This window comes from Notechis scutatus, chromosome 2 (assembly GCF_049901735.1).
Source record: "Notechis scutatus isolate UNSWTSFEM ecotype Mainland chromosome 2, rNotScu1.2, whole genome shotgun sequence".
Classification (NCBI taxonomy): domain Eukaryota; kingdom Metazoa; phylum Chordata; class Lepidosauria; order Squamata; family Elapidae; genus Notechis; species Notechis scutatus.
The window spans coordinates 115,114,853-115,137,967 of NC_142010.1; the positions used below are offsets into that span (position 1 = coordinate 115,114,853).

Consider the following 23,115-nt stretch of genomic DNA (forward strand, 5'->3'; position numbering starts at 1 on the left):
TTAAAAACTGTTTCGTTCTCGACAGTTTGTGGGACCTTCTTTTCAACCTTATTTTGTACCCTCTATACAATTGCTCCTTGTGCGAATATGAACACACACACACACACACACACACACACACACACACACACACACACACACACATATATATATATATATATATATATATATATATATATATATATATATATATATATATATATATATATATATATGTGTTGGCTTGGTTAGGTATTTTCCCACGTCATTGTAGTTCTTTTAAAGTTGTAGCAACGTTTCAGCAGAATCTCATCTGCCATCATCAGGCTTCTGTATTCTGAAGCCTGATGATGGCAGATGAATTCTGCTGAACGTTGCTACAACAAAAAACAATGGCGTGAAATACGAACAACAGGCTTCTCTCAGCTACATGTAATACCCTGAAAACTTAACTAATATATATATATATATATATATATATATATATATATATATATATATATATATATATATATATATATGTTTTCTTATATGTATGGTGTTGACTTGGTTCGGGTATTTTCCCATATAGTTGTTCTTTTAAAGTTGTAGCAACGTTTCAGCAGAATCTCATCTGCCATCATCAGGCTTCTGTATTGTTTAATATATATATAATATATATATGTATGGTGTTCGGCTTGGTTCGGGTATTTTCCCACGTCATTGTAGTTCTTTTAAAGTTGTAGCAACGTTTCAGCAGAATCTCATCTGCCATCATCAGGCTTCTGTATTGTGTCCGTCTGTGAGTCAGACTTTCACAGTGGTTTCAGATTTGAATTTGGGGCAGCCTATTGCTGTGCCAGAATGGTTTTTTCTTCATCCTGATTGGTTGGGAGTCTTGGTCTGTGTTTATTGGTCTCGGAGTTTGCTGTGTTCTGCTTGATTGGTGTCTCTAATATCTTCTGTCTGTTTTTTGGCTCTTTTTGTATCTTGATTGGATACAATGGAGCAAGAAGATCTGCTTGTAAGTTTTGATGTGGTTTCACTATTCACTCAAGTCCCGATAAAAGAGACCCTTGAAATCATCAAAAATAAATACCAACCAGCTAAACACCTCATGGAACTAACAGAACACTGCTTAACCAACACATATTTCATATACAAAGGACAAAGATACAAACAAATAGAAGGAGCTCCCATGGGATCACCACTGTCACCTGTCATTGCAAACCTGTTCATGGAAGAATTCGAATCCAGAGCCCTGGCCAATGCCATCCTCAAACCCAAACTATGGTTAAGATACATCGATGACACATTCGTGATTTGGCCCCATGGACAAGAAAACCTAAACAATTTCCTAACACACCTAAACAGCGCACACCCCAAAATCAAGTTCACCATGGAAACAGAAACAAACAAACAACTACCATTCCTAGATGTACTAATCTACAAAAAACAGATGGCACACTAGGACACACCATATACCAGAAGAAAACCCACACCAACCGCTACCTCAACGCCCAATCCCACCACCACCCAGCACAGATAAACTCCGTGGCTAAAACTCTAATTACCAGAACCAAACGCCTGGCAGACAAGACACACATTAAGACTGAACTATGCACCCTGACTAAAGTACTGACAGCCAACGGCTTCCACAAAAGCAAAATCACCAGCTTGATCCACAAAAACACACTGAAACATAATAGAGACCCAGAAGATGAACAGACCTATGGAACAGCTGTCCTGCCTACATAAGAGGTACTACAGACAAAATTAGTAAGGTACTACACAGACATCACATCAGGACTGCCTTCAAAACAGACAGAAAAATAGCAGCCATCCTTAGCAACCCCAAAGATAAAATTGACCTGGAAAACCAAGGCATATACGAAGTCCCCTGTGCATCATGCCCGCCACATACATTGGACAGACCAATAGAAGAATAAGCACCCGCCTGGATGAACACAAAAATGCAGTCAAAAAGCTGGAACACACTTCCTCACTAGTCCAACACATGAAAGCCACAGGTCATAGCATCAACTTCAATGGCACCAAAACCCTGGCCACTATAGAAAACCCTAATCACAGAATCATCAGAGAAGCCATAGAGATTGAAAAAGACCAGAAAGCATGAATAGAAGAGATGATTCCACCAGGCTGTCAATCATTTGGAAGCCTGCACTCACAAACAAAAAAATCTCCACACCACAAGCCAGGCAAACACCTGGGCACAAACAGATCCCCCTGATACTTCCAGCTCAAACACATCCCAACCAGGCACCCAGATGAAACCCAGCTTCCTAACTAATGATAGCCGTCCATTTACCCGAAGCCAAGCTGCACTAAAGGCCTCCTATAAAGCAACACAATGCTGCCAGCCAATCAAGATACAAAAAGAGCCAAAAAACAGACAGAAGATATTAGAGACACCAATCAAGCAGAACACAGCAAACTCCGAGACCAATAAACACAGACCAAGACTCCCAACCAATCAGGATGAAGAAAAAACCATTCTGGCACAGCAATAGGCTGCCCCAAATTCAAATCTGAAACCACTGTGAAAGTCTGACTCACAGACGGACACAATACAGAAGCCTGATGATGGCAGATGAGATTCTGCTGAAACGTTGCTACAACTTTAAAAGAACTACAATGACGTGGGAAAATACCGAACCAAGCCGAACACCATACATGTAAGTACCCGAAAACTTAAGAAAAATATATATATATATATATATATATATATATATATATATATATATATATATATATATATATATATATATATATATATATATATACATACATATACATATACATATACATATACATATACATATACATATACATACATACATACATACATACATACATACATACATACATACATATATATATATATATAATTTTGTTTAGTGGCTTTTCTGCTCTTACCAGACATTTCACACATTATCCAATCATACTTTTGCAAGCAAAGAAATCAAGGGAAAGAAATACATATGCTAGTGGAAAAGTCATTTGCTTTAGTTTGAAAATTTTGAAGACTATATAAATATTCCGAGGCACAGAAATGTAACAGTGAGAGAAACTTACATAGAAATGAAAACAAATGTGTAATATAATAGACTTGACAGGGGAAACCAGTGAAGTCTCAGGACCAAACTGTATTTTGAATACAGTATTTTTTAACAGACAACTGAACTATCAACACATGGGCTTGTGTCTTTTATATACCCCTTAAACTGTGGTGTCTATTTATTTGTAATCTTCAACTGGGAGAAAAGGCACATCATAGGACAACAATTTCTGGATCAATATATCTCAAATGGGCTAACTTACAGAATGCATCCAAAATCCAGGACTTATGGCTCTTTGGGATTGAAATTCAGCAAATTTATGGCCACTTTAATGCTGCTGTGCCACTATGATCAATCACGGGCAGGTGATTGTCATTTCCAAGTCACCAAGTCAAAGGAGAACTTAACAAGGGCAAACTCAATCATGATTGCCCAAGCTCCCTGTTTCCCACAATCAAAGGAAGGAAAGAAGGAAGGAATGTTTTGGATGCTCCCTGCCAGCTGCCCACAAAGAAACTCAACGAGGAAGATGACAGGAAGTTGAAAACCATTCTTGCTTCTACTAGTTTAACATAATTGGTTAGAATATCATATAATAGAAGGACCTCCAAATTAAAAGGTCCAGGGTATATAATAATATCCATTTGTATTCATTTACCTATCTTAGGCAAGAAAGCTAGGTGAGTGATACTGACCCAGTCCCTCTCTCTTAGCCCCGTGCTGATTCAAATATTTTTAGCTTATCAAAATATAAAATACAGAAATACAAAGAAAACTGAAGATAATGGGAAAATAAGAGAAGAAAGGGGGAAGAGAGAAATGTATATGGTAAAGGAGAATTCTCACTGCTAATGAATTTTTGCTCGCCTGTGGTCCTTCTGTTTCTCTGTTTTGGTAAGGAAATATATCTGAAATGATGATCTAACGTGTAACATGTTGTCTAGTTTATTATATAGTTTTGGCCAGACTTGTTTTTCCTTTTTACTGCTTGTCTATAGATTCAGAAAAAATGACAAAGGGGTCCTTTATTGTTACAACTAATGCAGTATACCGTTCTTTCCAAATGGATTAAAGAAAACAACCCAAGCAAAGTTTAAATTGGCTCTCTAGATAATTTCTTGGTTAAATCATTTATTTTAAATAGTGAAACCAACCAATTTCTCTAAAGAGAACATTATTTTGATCATCTTAAGTGTAAGTGAATTAATGCTTTCTATCTTACTGCATGTTCTTATCACAATATGATCAAATTCTATCTAGTGGCCATTATACTACAGATCAATTCAATAATGCAGGGATATAAGCAATACTAAATATATTCCTAGATTGTATTTATTTTAAGAGAGATTTTAATGAAGTAACAGCATAGCAGATACTCATTCTACATCTTAGTTGCCCATAAAATTTGGTTTCAAATGTTGTATGTTTGTTCTTTTTTCATTCTTGTTCTTACACTCACCTGGTCTCTGCAAAGTGGTGAAGAATATCCCACAAGGTCTGACTGGAGCTGAATGTGTCCTGGAGTCTAGAACCATCATCCAATTGCAGTGCAATCCGTATCTAAGAGATAATATACATGTGTATAGAAGATATACGCATACTCGTCTATTAATAATGAAACTTGCTCATGAAACTTGTTCAAAATCACATCTGGCAAACAGAAATCTGGCCCCTGTCCCAACTAATGCTTCAGAGCAGCAGGTATTTGTGGCATTTAACACTTATAAACAACATCTCTAAAACAAATAACTGACAACATGGATTAAGTTTTATTTTTACTATTGCCTTAACAGAATTATAAACATTAAAGGACATCCACAAAGTCCACTGTGAAATATATCATTTCAAATTGCACCTGATAGTATTTTTAAAGAATTAGCAGAAGAATTATGTTACTCCATGACCTATTTGTTCCGCAATAGCCAAGCTTGACAAAAATAAGTGCCTTATTATTGAAAATTTTCATAGGAACAAGTTTATACATGAGAAATAAGTCCATTTCTTTGCATAATTTCAGGGATATTTTACATATTTCAAGCTTAATTTTTTCTTTAAAATTATTCCAGGGAATCATCCTAAAGCAGCAAGCTTGGTATATGTTCATAATAATCATTTTGAGAATAAAACTCTAAGAGATTTTTCCATATTGTTTTCATTAGATCTTAAATATTACCTGAACTTAACTTTCTAAAGTTTTATTTTCTTTACCCAATGTCAAATTATGTTATAACTATGAGCTTCACTGAGCACATGGTGTCATTTTTAATCCACATAAACTATTATTTGATTAGGTATCAAGCTTACCACATTGTTTCAACTCAGTACTATTTGTTCTAGCTTTCTACAACAAATTTAAAGTCCTGTATCTAGATTAAAGGGACCGAAAATAGCCACTTAGGCTCTGCGTAACACAATAAGCTTATAAACCTCTATAACAAATAGCACACAGATTATTATAAATGGCACCACTCCCTAATGAATTTCATATCTGAGCATTTCATGAAAGCATAATTTGAGATCTGCTTCTTTGGGAATTGAAACACTTGGTTAACATGCTCTAAACACACTTTAGGTTCTTTTTTCCAAGTACGTCACCCATTTGTATTTTCACTGTCCAAATTCAGGACAAAAAAAAAATCTTGTAGTAAGCTAAGCAAAGCGCCATGTTGGTTTTTCTCAAATTGATTCTGGCCAAAAGAATACTTCTACTTGAAAATAGGTACATTTGTTTCTTTATTCTATTAATTAAATCTGTTATCTGCCAGCTACAGAGGTTTTTAACACAAAACTAAAATTAAAACCAAAGGTAATAAAATAAATTTGAATAAACAAAAATAGATAAAATAAAACAAATGCTTTAGGGCAATGGTTCCCAAAGTGGACGGTACCGCCCCCTGGGGGGCGGTGGGATGCTTTAGGGGGGTGGTAAGAGGCAAGGGGGCCAGCAGGGGGGGCGCTAAGAGGCAGCAGGGGGGGCGCTGGAGGTGGGCCCCTCGCAGGGCACAATTCAGGGGTGAGATTTTACCAGTTCGCAAGAACTGTTGTTACCATTCCAGTAGGTTGAAGAACCAGCAAAAAGGGCCCTGGCTGGCCCTGCCCCCTCCTCCATTTTCTGCTGTCAGTCCTTATTGCGCATGGATGACATTGCGCGCATGCACAACAATCACTGACAGCATTTCCCTCCCGCCCCGCCCCGCCCAGTCACTCCTTATGTAGCGCATGTGCGCTTGTTTCCCATTTTCCCGCCCGCCATCACTACCAGCACCAGCCAGCCAGCCAGCCCGCCCGCCCTGCCTTCCTACCACCATCTGATCTAGGTGAGTTACACTCTGCAAGCCCACTCCAGCTTTCCTCCACTTTCCCGACATGCCTTCCTCGAACGCAGTGGTGGCGGGAGTGGAGGAAAGCCAGAGTGGGTTTGCTCTCCTTTTCAAATGTCCCGCCGCTGCTGCGTTCAAGGCAAGGCCCCGCAGGTCACCCCATTGAGCCCCTTATATTGGAGTGTGCAGCAGTCAATTGGGTGAACCTGCGGGGCCTTTCCTCAAATGCAAGGGCGGCAGGATGTTTGAAACGGGGAGCAAAGCCACTTCAGCTTTCCTCCGCTTTTCCGACGTACCTTCTGGCTTTCCTCCGCTTTCCCTATATGCCTGCCTTGAACACAGTGGCAGTGGGATGTTTGAAAAGGGAAGAAAAACCACTCTGGCTTTCCTCCGCTTTCCTGACATGCCTGCCTTGAATGCAGCGGCGGCGGGATGTTTGAAAAGGGGAGGAAAGCCAGAGTGGCTTTGCTCTCCTTTTCAAACATCCCACCGCAGCTGCATTCGAGGCGAGGTCCCACAGGCTCACCCCATTAAGCCCTTTGCACCGGAGCGTGCAGCAGTCAATGGGGTGAACCTGAGAGAAGAAGAGAGAGAGAGAGAGAGAGAGAGAGAGAGAGAGAGAGAAAAGAAAGAGAAAAGGGACAGAAAGAAAATGGGACAGACAAAGAAAGGGGGTGGTGGTGGAAGGAAGGGACAGAAGGAAAAAGAAACAAAGGAGGAGGGAGGGAGGGAGGGAGGAGAAAGATAATGAGATATCTATTCTAGTCCAATCACCTGCTCCAGCAGGGTTAGAAGGGAGTGTGTGTGTGTTTGTGTGTGTTCTCCTTGTAATTTACCAGTACATTTTCGGTTTGCCTTCTTCAGAATTGGCACTGTAATACATTGGGGAAAAGTAATTTTTTAGGGTGGAGGTCTGGTCCAATGGATCCTGTTTAAGCCTCAACAAAATGTGAGAGCTTCCTGATAGTCTTGGCCATGTTTCGTCCACAAAACCTTTAATTACTGTATTAGAAGCCAAAGATGTTTCAATGTGCTGGCAAAGATGCTGGCAAAGATGTTTCAATGTGGAAAAGGGCCTCTAAACTAGACCTCATTTCAATCTGATGCATCAGCGCGCTCTCTCTCTCTCTCTCTCTCTCTCTCTCCTCCCTCCCTCCCCCACTCTTTCTTTGCCCCTTTTCTTTCTTTCCCTTTTCTTCCTTCTTTCTTTTCTCTCTCTCTCTTTACCTCTCTCTTTCTTTTCTCTCTCTCTTTCCTTCTCTCAGGCTCACCCCATTGATTTGGTGCACCGCTCCGCTCGGACATAAAACAAATGAACAAGAATCAACAAAGCATCTCTGATTAGATTCTATTCACTACTAGACTCTAATCAGAGATGCTTTGCCGATTCTAGTCCAATGACCTGCTCCAGCAGGGTTAGAAAGGAGTGTGTGTGTATGTGTGTGCAAGGCTGTCAAAACTCCAAAACAGGTCAAGTAGCTCTGGGGAGGTCAGTCATAAATATTAGGACACTTGCCAAGCAACCGGCCATTAAGCAAGGACCACTTGCATTTGGTTTAAAATGGGCGTTGGTTCTTACCTGACACGCCATTTCTCTGGAGCCGTGAGGATCATCCAGAGAGTGGGAGGTGCTTCAGTCTGCGTCGTTGTAGGCTGAGCTTAATTACTGAGGATCGCTCTGCCCTTCATCACATGGCTGCCTTGCGATCCCCAGTTTATGCGAAGTCGAGAGTGAAGAGAAGATCTTGCTCTCATCTTACTATGCTAAAGGGTTCATTGGCCGAAAGAAGACCCCACCAGACGGGGAAACTAATAAGGGTGGGGCTGGATGATCCTCACGGCTCCAGAGAAATGGCGTGTCAGGTAAGAACCAACGCCCATTCTCCTGAGAGCCATTCGGATCATCCAGAGAGTGGGACATACCAAAGCTTGGCTGTCCTACGGGAGGGAGTCCGTCTGGTCCTGTAATCTCTGCGGTTTCTTGAGGACTCGCTGGAGAACTCGTCTACCAAACGAAGCCTCCGCCGAGGCAAATATGTCTATCTTATAATGTCTAATGAAGGGAGATGGGGAGGCCCAAGTGGCCGCCCGACAAATATCAGCAATTGGAGCCTGGGTGGCCCAAGCTGCAGAGGTGGCAGCACTTCTGGTGGAGTGTGCTGTTATTCCGCTGGGTACCGGCAGAGCCTGGGACAAGTAAGCTTTGGAAATAGTAGCTCTAATCCAGTGGCCGATGGTTGACGGGGACACTTTGTGGCCTAATGATTTGGGCTGAAAAGAAAGGAATAGAGATTCGGACCTCCTGAAGGGCTGGGTACGCTTAATGTAAATGCGGAGGCCCGTCTTACGTCCAGGGTGTGCCAAAGCTTCTCCCTTTCCCGCGAGGGATTGGGGCAGAAGTTCGGAAGTGTGAGTTCCTGTGCCCTGTGGAAGGCTGAGTTGACCTTGGGCAAGAAGGTAGGGTCCAGCCGGAGAACTACCCAGTTGGCATGGAAGATGCAAAGGTCCTTCCTCACTGACAAGGCTGCTATCTCTGATATTCGGCGAGCCGAAGTAATGGCCACCAGGAACACGACTTTGAATGTTAGGAACTGGAGTGTGGATTCCCTGAGAGGCTCAAAGGGGTGTTTAGTAAGGGCCACAAGGACCTTATTGAGGTCCCAGGTGGGGAATCTGTGAACTGTTGGGGGACACAAGTTAGTGGCTCCCCTGAGGAATGCCCTAATGCGAGGGTGGAGGGAAAGGGACCCCAGATTGTCACAAGCAATGACGGTTGAAAGGGCTGCGACCTGACGCCTCAGGGTGTTCGGAGAAAGACCTTTCCTCAGACCCTCTTGGAGGAATTCCAACACTTGAGCGATGGAGGGTGAAAGCGGGTTGACCTGGAAACCATGGCACCACTTGCAGAAACTATTCCAAGTGGCATTGTATATCCGGGTTGTGGAGGGCCGCCTGGCGGCTAAAATGATATCAATAACCTGGTCAGAAAACTGCTCCTTTCTTAAACGTTCCCGCTCAACCTCCAGACGGCTAGCTGGAGTCACTGAGGATCCGGGTGCTGGAGGGGACCCTGAGAAAGGGATATTCTGTTCGGGGGAATTTTCCAGGGAGGGGCCACTGATAGGTTGCGGAGGTCCGCGAAACATGGGCGCCTGGGCCAGTAGGGTGCCACCAGAATCAGTTCTGCTTTCTCGGAGATGAGCTTCTGGATGACTCTGGGGACCAGGGCTAAGGGAGGGAATGCATATAGAAGCCCTGTGGACCAGGAGCAACGGAGGGCATTGTAATTCTCAGCCCCGTGGGAGGGGTACCTGGAGAGAAACCTGGGCAGTTGTGTGTTGAGGGGGGATGCGAAGAGGTCCACTGACAGGAGACTGAACAGCCTGGTCGCTTCCCTGAACAGTGACGGGTGGAGGCGCCACTCGGACTGGTCCACCGTGGTCCTGCTCAACCAGTCTGCTTGGGTGTTTGAGTCCCCTGAGATGTGCTCGGCTTTGAGAGAGAGGAGATTGCGCTCCGCCCAACGGCAGAGGCGCTCGGCCTCTCTCATCAAACGGATGGACTGGGTGCCCCCTTGTCGGTTGACATGGGCCTTGGCGGTGACGTTGTCCATGAGTATGAGGACATGCCGCCCGCATACCTGAGGGAGGAAGTTGCGCAGGGCCAGGTGGATGGCGCGGAGTTCCAACCAGTTTATACTGCATGCCCGTTCTACCTGAGACCATCTGCCCTGTGTCGAGAGCGAGTGGATGTGACATAAAACATAAGACATAAGAATTTATTTGTCATTACACTCGCAAGCGGGTGCAACGAAATGAGGTGCTCTTCCACAAAGTAAAACTGGACAAACACCACTAAAAAGAAAAAAAAAAATTAAACTAAACACAACCAACCATACAATAATCTCTATGCAATTTAAAAATGTAAATACCCCATTACTCTCAGCCATTAAATTCCACAAAAATTCTTATGACCCTGCATTCAAACTCAATGCACTTGGATAAAAACTATTCTTAAATCTGGTCGTCCTTGTTCTTAATACCCTAAATCTCCTTCTCGATGGTAATAGTTCAAAGAGGTGATGTCCCGGATGAGAGGAGTCATTCAATATATTAAGTATCTTCCTCTTACATCTATTCCTATACAGTTCTTCCAAAGAGGGGAGTGAGCAGCCAATGATGTTTTGGGCCGTCTTGATCACCCTCTGAATTGCCTTTTTCTCTGCCACTGTGCAGCTCGAGAACCATACACAGAGACAGTAGGATAATATACTCTCAATTGAACTCCGATAGAAGGTAGTCAGTAGACTCTCAGCCAGTTGTTGTTTCCTAAGAATCCTTAGTAAATACAACCGTTGTTGTGCCTTCTTAATTAAAGCAGCAGTGTTTGCACTCCAGGTCAGGTCATTTGTAATGATGGTCCCGAGAAACTTACATTCAACCACCTGTTCCACACGAACTCCCTCTATATACAGTGGCTGAATGTCTACTCTTTTTTTCCTATAGTCCACTATAACCTCCTTAGTCTTCTTAATATTAAATAGAAGATTATTATTTTTGCACCAGCAGGATAGCTGTAATACCTCATCCCGATATGCAGACTCATCATCCCCAGAAATAAGTCCTACAAGCGTAGTATCGTCTGCAAATTTCATTATCCTATTGTTGGGATGTTTATTTGTGTAATCAGATGAATAGATGGAGAACAGTAGTGGACTAAGGACACAACCTTGTGGAGTGCCAATGCTAAGTGTCTTGACAGTAGAAATATAATCATTCAGTTTAACTCTTTGTGGACGATTTGTTAAAAAATCCAATATCCATATACAAATAGAATCTGGAAAATCTAGATCTTTGAGCTTGGCTATTAATCTGTGCGGTATGATGGTATTGAAAGCAGAACTAAAATCTGCGAACAACATTCTTACATAATTCCCCGGTGTTTCCAAATGGGATAAGGCCATGTGAAGCACAGTAATAATTGCATCCTCGGTTGATCTATTTTCTTTGTAAGCAAACTGAAGCCCATCAAAGGAATCGGGAAGGCAGGAGATAATATAATTTCGAACTAGCTGCTCAAAGCACTTCATTAAGATAGAAGTTAGTGCCACCGGCCTATAGTCGCTCGGACCATTTGTGGGCAACTTTTTAGGCAGTGGAATGATGGTGGAAGCCTTGAGACAAACAGGAACCACACATTGTGTCAAGGATCGATTAAAAATTTCGGTCCATACCCCAGCTAACTGATCAGCACAATCTTTTACCACCCGACCAGGAATTGAGTCGGGCCCAGCTGACTTTCTGGAATTAACCGCCTTCATTGTCTGCCTCACATCCTGCTCATTCACAATGAAGGGGAGACTCTGCTGAGCAAATGATGGCAAAGGGACAGTTTCAATTTGATGGATCTCAAATCGAGCAAAAAAGTTGTTCAACTCCTCAACCACCGCCGCACCACCATCCGGTGGTGAGCACCCCATCCGGACAGGCTGGCGTCTGTGGTGAGGGTGAGGCGTTGGGGCTCCTTGAAGCAATGTCCCTTGTTGATGGCGGGACTGGTCAGCAACCAGCGGCCCGGTAAGGCTTGTTCCGCGGCCCGGTACCGGTCCGCGGACCGGCGTTTGGGGACCCCTGATCTAGTTAATTTGGTGTGATGACCATATTACCTCTGAAGGAAATAAAAGTGGTATGCCCCCAAATGTTCTTGTTTATATTATTTTCCATACTAGTTAATTATATGGCTTCTAGCATTTTACTAATAACAATAGCAGAATAAAATAGAACTAGAGTAATAAGTAAAATAATCTAGCAATATGTCTTCCATAGATGTCTCACTCTCGATTATGGTAACTAGGGCCCAAATGCTGTGTTGAAGAAAAACACTCTATAGCCTTTTCTGAATAAATTCTGTTTGCACAAATTAACAATCTAAAGAACAACCAATTTATACTCTAGATCAGTGGTTCTTAACCTTTTTGAAAGAATCGCCCCCTTGAGCCATTGAGGAAGTTATCATCGCCCTCCCGCCTCTCCCAACATAACCTCTCAATCACAACACAGGGAAATAATTCTTCAATTTATGCAAACACGTTTTTTGTTTTCTTTAAAATTGTCATCAGGACATATCGATGCAAATAATTTATTTCCAGTCTTTTTCCCATATCTCAACCGTGTGAAAAATTCTGATGCCACCCATCATTTTACTCCCAAACTTTGTGATACATGTATTTCATTACTATCTTATTTATTCAATACACTTAAATGCAATGACCACTGAAAACAAAATTCAATTGCAAGAAAATGAAATGCCCGAAAAAAACAGTAACATTTAATGATTTAATTACAAGTGAATTTTAAGACGCAAAAAGAAATATAAAAAGGGCATAAGAACAAACCACAATGCAGGAACTAAGAATTTCAAGACGAAAACTCTGAAACTAAATTAAGATTTGAGGAAAATATATATTCATGCACACTGTAAAAAGGGTTAAAAAGACACAAAGAAAATTTTTACAGAAGGAAAGCAACAAAAATCAGAGCGACAAATTTAATGGGTAGAGTGATAGAGGCTGCTGCGCAACGCGCATGAAGATGCGCGATGCATATTCACATATGTACGGTGTTCTGTACTGAAGCTAGCTGGAGGAACATTTTAAAACACAGTTCAATCCACTAATAGCGAGTGATCTGATGTTTTTGTATGACAGATATACAGTGGTTCATTGTATGAAAAAAGTCTCAAAAGTGTCCCCAAAACTTCTCGCTCCATCACCCCCATATCGCCCCCCTTCCGTTCCTTCACCCCCTTGTTGCCCCTTTTCGTTCCATCGCCCCCCTGAAAAATGAAATCACCCCCTGGGGGGCAATATCGCCCAGGTTAAGAACCACTGGACTAGAGGAATCCTGGCCAAATTAGAATGAATATATGGATGGTTCTCTTTGAAGGAGCTAGGCCCATAGAAACTAAGCCAGTTGGTTTCTAACAGCATTGTAGTTGATTGTCACAGTGTGACAGGGTTCTTTTTGAACTGGAGTTATATTTTGTTCTTCATTGGTAGCAATTGACACAGAAAACGGGACAATGCAGAATTTTGACTACATACAATAACTTATATTTTACAGCAGGGCAACACAATACTGGTGTTTATCCAGTCACAGTGCATGGTTTCCTGCTGCCTCCCTCTATTCCCTCCTCAGGACATAGGGGGGAAGGGAGGGAGAGAAGGAGGCGGGAGTGGGAGGGGCTGGAATTTTCTGTAATATGTTTGAAACTGCTTGACTTTTTCCTGAATCCCTTCAGACAAATACCTACTGTTTCTCCATGGGAAAAAGATCTCCCTCAGGGTCTTGGGTGAAGCAACCAGCCAGGTCCTTTCTTTACAGGCTTGGATGGAGTGCTTGATCCTCTGGGTCTTTCCTTCTTCTAGGGAAGCCACCCATGGACCTTTCTTCTCCCTCTCCTCCCAGTTGATCCTTTTGTGCTGTTGCAGTCTTTAAAATGTGTTGTGTTCTAAATTAAGACAATTAACTTTGAAGACCCTAAAGCAGTGGTTCCCAAACTTTTTCAGTCCACCACCCGCTTGGTGCTACAAACTCATCCTCAGTGCCCCCCACCCAGGGGCGGGATTCAAATGTTTGTGGGCGTGGCCTAATTTGAGGGCATGGTCTGCTGGTCACGTGACTGGGTTGGCATGGCCTGCTGGTCACGTGACTGGGTTGGAGTGGCCTGTTGGTCACGTGATGGGTGGGCGTGGCCTGCTGGTCACACGACTGGGTGGACGTGGTTTGGTGACTGGCAAACCAAATACAAGTGGTCCTCACTTAATGGCAGGTTGCTTAGCAAGTGTTCTAATTTATGACTGGCCTCCCCAGAGCTACTTGACCTGTTTTTGGAGTTTTGACAGCCATGCACACACACACACACACACACACACACACACACACACACACTTCTAACCCAGCTGGTTGGACTAGATATCTCATTCACTTTCTCCTCCCTCCCTTTCTCTTTCTTTTCAGTCCACCTCCCCCTTGGTGCTACAAACTCATCCTCAGTGCTCCCCACCCCCACCCCCTATAAACAGCATTATTCGGAATAGCGGTTTGCACGACCCACCAAAGAAGATAGTAACAGTAAAATTCAAAATTGTAACAATTAATTGCACATTTATTCAAAATCCAATTTAAAAATCTTTGAAGTTAATGTTAATTCAACAAAATGGTTGAACATGATCCAGTGATACCAGGTTTTCAAAGTCTGATAGTCATTTATCAATTTAAGAATTTACTGAACAGTGAAGCAGTTACTAATGCGATGGATGTGCTTGGTGAATTGATACCAGTTTCCTAATGTCTGGTTTTAACTCACTTAGCAGGAGTCTTAAATCACTGCGTTCAGTAATCTGGAGTCAATTTCTTTGCTTGGAGAGAAGTTGGATGACCACACTGAAACCACGTCCCACCAAATATGATGTTGGAAATGCAACAAGGAGCTTTTTAACTATTGTCCATAGTGCAGTATAGCGATCAGAAATTTCCTTCTGTAACCAAAACTCTTGGTACGATTTCTTAAACTTTGGCTTCAGCTCAATGTCATTTTTCAGTTCTATTAGTTGTTCCTCCACTACCCACTCTTCCTCAATATCTAAAAATGGATTTATCACCCAATCTGGAATTTCCATCAAAAGAAGATCTTGATACTGCTCAGACATATCTTTATGCAGCATGTCCAAATGGTCACAAAAAACATGCAGATCATCATCTTGTATCCCACCTTTCTTTTCTAGCTCAGACAAGCTTGGAAATTGGTATAGCTCGCGACGGCCTATATTGCACTTGAATAGAGCTAACTTCGAAATAAATGTAGAGATGACAGATTTGGCCTTAATAAGATTGACTTCATTTCCTTGCAACTGCAGATTCACTTCATTGAACTTTATAAACAGTTCTGATAAATAAACAGTGTTATGCCTGATCTCTTTGAGTTCATCACTGAGCAAAGCATTCTTGCCTTCAAAAAACTCCACAACAATGTCAAAAAGATTGTAAAAGTGTCTCAAATAGTTACCTTTTGATAGCCAATGAACTTCTGTATGAAGCAGCAAACGATCAAAATCTTCATCATTCTCAACACAGAGCTCTCGGAATAGTCGATCATTGAGAGCATGTACTTTAATTTTGTTCACTGCAGTAATGACAGTGTGTAATGACTTATTCAAGTGATCACTGAGGTTTTTTGCAACCAGATGTTGGTGATGAATGACACAGTGAATGGTAAAGACGTTTGGCACTGCTTTTTTCAAGTAAGCAACATACCCAACTGGTAGCAACCAGTCATTGATGGTGCTCCATCAGTTGCACAAGCAAGTATGTTAGTGGAATTTCCTTTTCTTTGAAGAACTCCTCAACAACATGAATTATTGACTCCCCTTTAGTATCTGTATTTAGTTGCCTCGCAAATAACAACTCTTGAGTCAAACTTTCGTCTTTAATAAAGCGCACATAAGCAAGAAGCAAAGATTCATTGCCTGGCAAAGTTGATTCATCTAGCTGTAATGCAAAGTCTGTTGTTTGTAGTATGCTGCACAATACATCTTCCACATTCTCAGCCATTTCATCTATGCGTCTTTGAACTGAATTGTTGCTGAGAGGAATTGTCTTAATTATATCATGTGGTGACTTATGCAAAACAGTACTCAGAACCTCACTAATGGCTGGTAGGATGAGTTCTTCACCAATAGTATGTGGCTTTCCAGACTTAGCAATCAGCAATGAAATAAATGTATGATGCACGCAAACTGTCAGTGTTTTGTTGGGAAGCATTAGAAAACACGTGAGACAGTATTGGGCGCTTTTGAAATTTGTCACGAAGGGATTGAAAAAAAGTTAGATTCTTGTCTGCCTTGTCAGGATGTGCCTTCTTCAAATGTTCGTTCAGTCTGGAAGGCTTCATTGCCTCATTAGAAAATACTTCCCCACATATTAGGCACTGTGGCAGCTGCTTGGTTTGATGATGCTGGTATAAATCCATACTTCAGATACTCCACACTATATTGTCTACATTTTTTCTTTGGTTTTTCTGCTTCTGCCATTTCTGCTCTGAAAATCAGAATATTTACAATATGTGTATGTTCACATCTGGTTTGAAAAGAGTTACAGTTGCAAGGGGGGGGGGTTTAGTAGAAACCTGCTTTTCTCCTGAGAGCCGTTCGGATCATCCAGAGAGTGGGAGGTGCTTCAGTCTGCGTCGTTGTAGGCTGAGCTTAATTACTGAGGATCGCTCCGCCCTTCATCACGTGGCTGCCTTGCAATCCCCAGTTTACGCTCAGCCTTCGTGAGATTAGGCTGTGCATTCCTTTCTGCGAGGGGACTAGTCTTTCTAGTCACAGGCCTTCCAGCCTGTGAGAACTTACTGCACACTTAAATATTGGCAAACTTGTTGGCTTTCCGCAGCAGCTCAGGGCAGGGAATTGCAGCCTATCCCTCCCGGTTGTTGCCTGGGAGCTCCAGCTGCCAGAGGCCTCACTCCAGCCTCAGGCGTTCATTTGGCCAATTGGAGATTTTTAACATCATATCTGGGGTCACTCCCTCCTGGGAGCGCCGAACAGGTCCCTGTTTAATTCTTGTTGAAATAATAATTAATAATTAATAATAATAATAATAATAATAATAAATAAATAAATAATAAATAAATAATAAATAATAATAAATAATAATAAAAATAACTATTATGTATATATATATATATATGTATATATATATATATATATACACACACACACATATATATCTATTGGTACATGACAATAACGCATTACCAATACTGATTAGATTATATATACATTGATTTTACGCACGTGTATATTTATATTAATAATTATAACAATAATAATATTGTAGAATTTACACATCTAAATTCCAAAAGGGGGCGCGGGCCAGCTGAAAGGACACCCGGCCTTTGTTGTAGGCCGAACCCTTGGCGAGCCAACCGCCTTAGATTGGAGCTATAGTCCTTTCTTCTATAATGGCAGATGACAATTCCACTAGAGGCCCTTCTTTGAAGGCCAGATCTAAGTCCTACCACCTGCGCAGACAGGCTAAGGAAGCCCCTAAGGGAACTTCCAAGGCTTCTCAGAGAGACGCCCTAAGATGTCATAGGGCACTGGAGAAGGAATTTGACAGGCGATCTAGAGAGGCACAACCAGTGCCCCCAGCCCTCCCACCCTCCGTCCCTTCTACCTCCAGACACCCCCCCCTCCTCCAGATTGCTCTTCCCTCTCCAGGCGCAGCTTATCCCAGGGACACCAGGTCCCCGAACCAACGACCAGACGGACGCCCAAAGCTACATTCACGCCCACGGCCGCTGGTCTGCGCCAGGAGGAGGCCGCCACAGTCGAGATCCCTGCGCACATGCAGGCATGGATGGAACGGGCTATCTGCCAGGGGATAGCAGAGGGCCTTCAACAGATGTCCAGGTCCGGTCCCCCCTCGATGGCGCCCGAACACGACTCGCCATCAGTCAGGTCCTCGCCTAGATTGGACCCTACTCATGGTAGGTACCTTTACGGGGGGACAGCCCTCTCCCAGAAGGGGAACTGGAGGAGGCTATAGAGGACCTGGATCGGTTCGGGGCGGAGGAGGAACTTGAATGGGGGTCTACACACCAAGGGGAACCCCTATCGGAGATAGACCCGATGAAAGGGGACATGTCTGAGGACGAGGGCTTCACTCCCGATCAACCCACCTTTGTGGGTTTGTTCAAGCCACACATGTTTAAATCACTGCTATTTAAGGCCAAGAACATTTCTGGCCTGTCTGTTCAGTCCTCCTCGGCTCTCCCCTCCCCGGCAGAGGGACAAGAGGACGCCATTTTTAGGCAGCCCGTGGTGGAAGCGGAGGTTATTCCGGCCTCACCCATATTTCACGACCTAGTTTCAAACCAGTTGGACTCTACAAGAGCTCCTCCTGCCCCATCCAGCCAGGACAAGAGGTTCTTTAACCTCGAGTCGAGCTTCTGCAACTTGCTTAACACTCCCGAGGTAGACGAGCCCATCGTTGGCTTGGCATCCTCGTCCTCCCCCAGTGACCCCCTGGAGGCCCTGAAACCCGAGGACAAGAGGTCCGAACTGGCTTTACGTAGGGCTCATCAGGCTGACACCTGGGCCATTAGATCGGCCACGGCCGCTTCCTTCTTCACCAGGTCCTCGATCCAGTGGCTCCGCCAACTGAAACAGCATGTTCCCCCCTCTAACACAAGGGCACATCAGGACATCGCAAAATTGACGGCCGCGGCAGAATTCTCGGCCGATGCCACCTACCACGCGGTTAAGTTCTCCGCTCGAGCAATAACCTCTCACGTTACAGCTCGCCACCTGCTCTGGCTCAAACACTGGCAGGCGGACATAAAAAACAAGGTTAAGCTGGCCACTGCCCCCATTAAGGGGGACAGACTATTTGGCACCGCCCTGGAGCCATTGCTATCCGAAACCCGAAGTAAGAAAAAATTCCTTCCTCCCCTTTTTCGGAGGTCAGAGTCAAGAGCCCCCCAGCCCTTTCGGAGAGGTTCCTCCCGACCCTTCTACCAGTCCCCTTTCCAGCCCAGGTATCCGAGACCCCCTCCTTCCGGCCATTCCAGCCCCAGGATCGAGCCGAACCGGGCGACAGGAACAGGAGGGCGGCAGCTACAGAGCGTCCCTTCAGGGGTTCCGGAGGAAGCCTTTCCGGCGCACCAGATAGATCCCGTCCCTCTCTTCCCATCGGCGGACGCCTCAAGCATTTCGCCGACCGATGGGATTCCTCCACTTCCGATGCCTGGGTCCGTGACACCATCAGACTTGGTCTCGCGCTTGAATTCCAGTGCGCCCCCCCCGACTTCTTTATGGCATCCCCCCTTCGAGGGATCCCACCAAACGCAACTTAATGGATTCAGCTATCCATCATCTCCTCAACATACAGGCCATACAACCCGTCCCACCATCCCAGCGGGGGCAGGGGTTTTACTCCCACCTCTTCGTGGTCCCCAAATCCTCAGGGGGATGGATGGCTATTCTAGACCTGAAACGCCTTAACCGTTACCTGATCTACCACAGGTTCAAGATGCACACCCTACAGTCCATTCTGCTGGGCATCAGGCAGGGGGACTGGCTATCCTCTATAGACCTTTCAGAGGCGTATCTTCACATCCCAATCCGGCCCTCCCATTCCAAATTCCTCAGATTCTGCTACAACCACCGCCACTTCCAATATGTGGCTCTTCCCTTTGGGTTGGCCTCTGCCCCGAGGACCTTCACTAAGGTCCTCGCGGCTCTGGCGGCCCATCTCAGGAACCTCCCGGTTCGTCTCCATTGTTACCTGGATGACATCCTCATCCTGTTCCACTCCAGACTCCAAGCAGAGAAGGATATCAGAGCTACCCTCTCTGCCCTCCAAGACCATGGGTTCCTGGTAAACTGGCAAAAGAGCCAACTGTTACCATCTACACGGATCACCCACGGATCACGGGCCGCGGCGTCGAAAAGGTTGGGGATCCCTGAACTAGATGGTTATCAATCCATATCAATGAGTAAGCATGTATCTCCATCCAAAGAACTTCTGATTAGAATAAACAAATTGAAGGGCATGTGATTTCTATCATGTGTTAGCCTGTTATGTATTTTAACAGACAATTTTAACAAACAAATCTGGTAATAGTCATGTTAATCAATGCTTATGGTAAAATGGGATCTATAACCAAGATCAATTGGTCTTTTGCACTGGAGCCCAAGTTTGTTTTTATTCCTAGTCTAGTACTCAAAAAAATTCCTAGATTCTAGATCCTCAAGTATCTCTCAAGAAATATAAATCACATAATATCTTCTAACTGCATTCTCTTGAGTTCTGGACTTGGAAAAACATCTAGCTAAATGAAATATTATATGAAAGTTACTTTTCTGGTGCTGGTTTTGGAGTAAAAACTGGTCTACATATTGTAGCTGTATAATGATATATTTCAAATTAACAGTAAGTAGAGGTAATATGCCATGTTTCACATGCACCAAAAAGAAAGATAAACAAAGCAGATCAGAATTATATCTGCTACTTTTGAGAATACACTAATTTGGATATACTGATTTTCCCATTTTCAATATCATCTACAGCTGAAAATCTGTAGTTCTCTAGGTTACTGAATTACAATTCCAAACACTCCTTGCCATTGGCTTGCAAGATGAGGTTGATGAATTATATAGCTCAATACAGCAACAAATAAAGGACCCACCTTGATGCTAATAAATTAAGTCAGAAATTCTGAGCTATAAAATATATATAGGTTGCCAGAAGACCCTTACACATGTTCAGGAACAAGTAGCATTTTCTATGCAAAGAAAATTATTTAAAACATCTAATAAATCTAAAGAGCAAGATTACAGAGCCACCATAATTAGATATTATTCCACAAATAACATTCATCACTGAAATAATTCAAGGAACTGAAAAAAAAAAGACACAACAAAACCTTTCTAAAATTTTGACAAGAGTTTTCAAAGTCAATCCTAGATGCCACAAAATTTCATATGCACCATGTTTTTGCTGGCAGGATGTTTTTGGTGCCATTCTTATAGGATAGCCAAGAGAGTGACCTGCTAGAAGCAATCGGATGCTCATGGGAAACACGGCATCACATCAATCACCACTCAGGACTAAAGTACTTGCATCCTTCACTAACAAGGCTAGCCCAATGCCTTCCCTGCCCAAGAACAGCTTTCAGATTATTGTTGGCTCTATAAAAGTGTTGACAGCTGACATCACTAGACCACAAGATGCTTGCCCAGAAATCTACTCTGCCAATTACGTAAGTTTTTAGGCAACAGTACAAAGCCAAGAATGTCACAAATACACCTTTAGGCAACTAAAGCTTTACAGAAATTCCAAACTATATATTAAAACTTAATCCAGAAAATAGAAAAACATGCCAATTATTTTCTAAATTTACGATGGGAAAACAAGACTGATTAATGAGTAAATTATTGTCTGACCCTTCCATCGTCAAACAGAACTTTCACCTTTCACTGTCTTACAAATAGTTCAAAAGTCAGAAAATTTCTGGAGAAAATTTAAAATTACATCTCTATTGCACATTTCTAAATAAAACCAATCTATAAAAACTTACACAACTCCTGAATGGGCTATATATTCATCCTATTATTCTATCATATAATTGCAATCTACCCATCCATGACAATATACGTACATATTCAGAATTCATGAGATCAAGAATCATATCCAAGGGAAGATATTCTAATATAAGAAATGTAAAAAAAAATCCAGACACTTAACATTTTTTTTTGTAGTTGATACAGCTAATAACACTAATTATTGGTTTCTTGTACTCTCTGAAATTCTTTTTCTTCCTGAAGACATTTTACTACCAGGCTAAGTAACATTATCAATGAATAAGGGAGTAAAGTTTACTGGCTGTTGAACTGTCGTAGCTTGTCCTACCAGCCTTAATTAAGGTATTGCTTCTTTCTTCATTGTTCCAGTTTCTCTGGTGTTTTGGAAATATTGGTTACTGAGGAAGGATGTTCTTAAGAAGCTAACACAGTCCTAGGCTGCATTAACAGAGGGGCAGAATCAAGACCATGTGAAGTGTTAGTACCATATTATAATAGCTTGGGACTAGTTTTGGTTGCCACAATACAAAAAAGATTTTGAGATTCTAGAAAGAGAGAAGAGAAGAGCAACAAAGATGATTAGGAGTCTGGAAGCTAAAATATATGAAGAAAGATTGAAGGAATTGGGTATGTCCACTTTAATGAAAAGAAGACTAGAAATGACATGATAACAGTGTTCCAATATCTGATGCTGCCACAAATAAGTAGGTGGGTCAACCTATATGCCAAGCAACTGATGATAGGACAAGAAGCAATGGATGGAAACTAATCAAGGAGAGAACCAACCTAGAAATAAGGAGAAATTTCCCGACAAAACAATTTGTCAGTAGAATGGTTTGCCTTCAGAAGTTGTGGGTGCTCCAACACTGGAGGTTTTTAAGAGACTGGACAACCACTTGTCTGAAATGGTATAGGGTCTCCTGCTTGAACAGGGTGTTGGACTAGAAGACTTCTAACATCTCTTCCAATTCTATTATTGTTATTCTGTTTGTCCCCGTCCTTGATTTTGTATACTTCTTTTTTTGAAAGGCTTACACATTAAGCTTATCTCAATGTGTCTGTGGGGCTGTGATTTCATGTGGTTTTTGGAAATTGCAGAGGTTGCACAAGAAATGCCCCTACCATATGATCATATGACTACAGGGGCGCTGTATCAACCCTAACTTCCGTCAGGGGTCATAACTACAGTTATTGCTGTTGCAATTTCAAATAGCCACCAAATGAACGGTCATTAATCGAGGACTGCCTGTAACAAAAGTTAACAGTATTAGGAACTAAGAATTGGAGCCTTATTAAATAAACTGATACTTCTTATTAAATAAACTAACAAAGGTACAGGGGCTTGAAAGATCCCAGGGAGGTGTTCCACAGACAGGGTCTGCTCCAGAAAAGATGCTTCCTAAATTCCACTAAATACCAACGTTTAAGAAAAGAAACCTGTAATATGCTTACTTTATCCAATCTGGTAGAATGGAAACATACCCTCAGGGAGGAGCAGCTCACCTTTAGGAGATGTAGTGATGCAGTGGTTAGAATGCAGTACTGCAAGCTAATTCTACTCATTGCAAGTTCAATCCTGACCAGCTCAAGATTGACTCAGTCTTCTATC

General features: G+C 42.7%; 1 protein-coding gene across 3 annotated transcripts in view; it reads right to left on the reverse strand.

The window, feature by feature from the left end:
- Positions 1–23,115, reverse strand: part of ASPSCR1 (ASPSCR1 tether for SLC2A4, UBX domain containing) — a 100,067-nt gene that overhangs the window by 61,564 nt on the left and 15,388 nt on the right. For all 3 annotated transcript variants that reach the window (XR_015747688.1, XM_026667338.2, XM_087955928.1), the window contains exon 4: positions 4,498–4,598. Coding sequence is in view for 2 of the 3 variants with exons in the window: in XM_026667338.2 (XP_026523123.2) it covers positions 4,498–4,598 (101 nt within the window). In the remaining variant the exon portion in view is untranslated. The remainder of the gene's footprint in view (positions 1–4,497; positions 4,599–23,115) is intronic.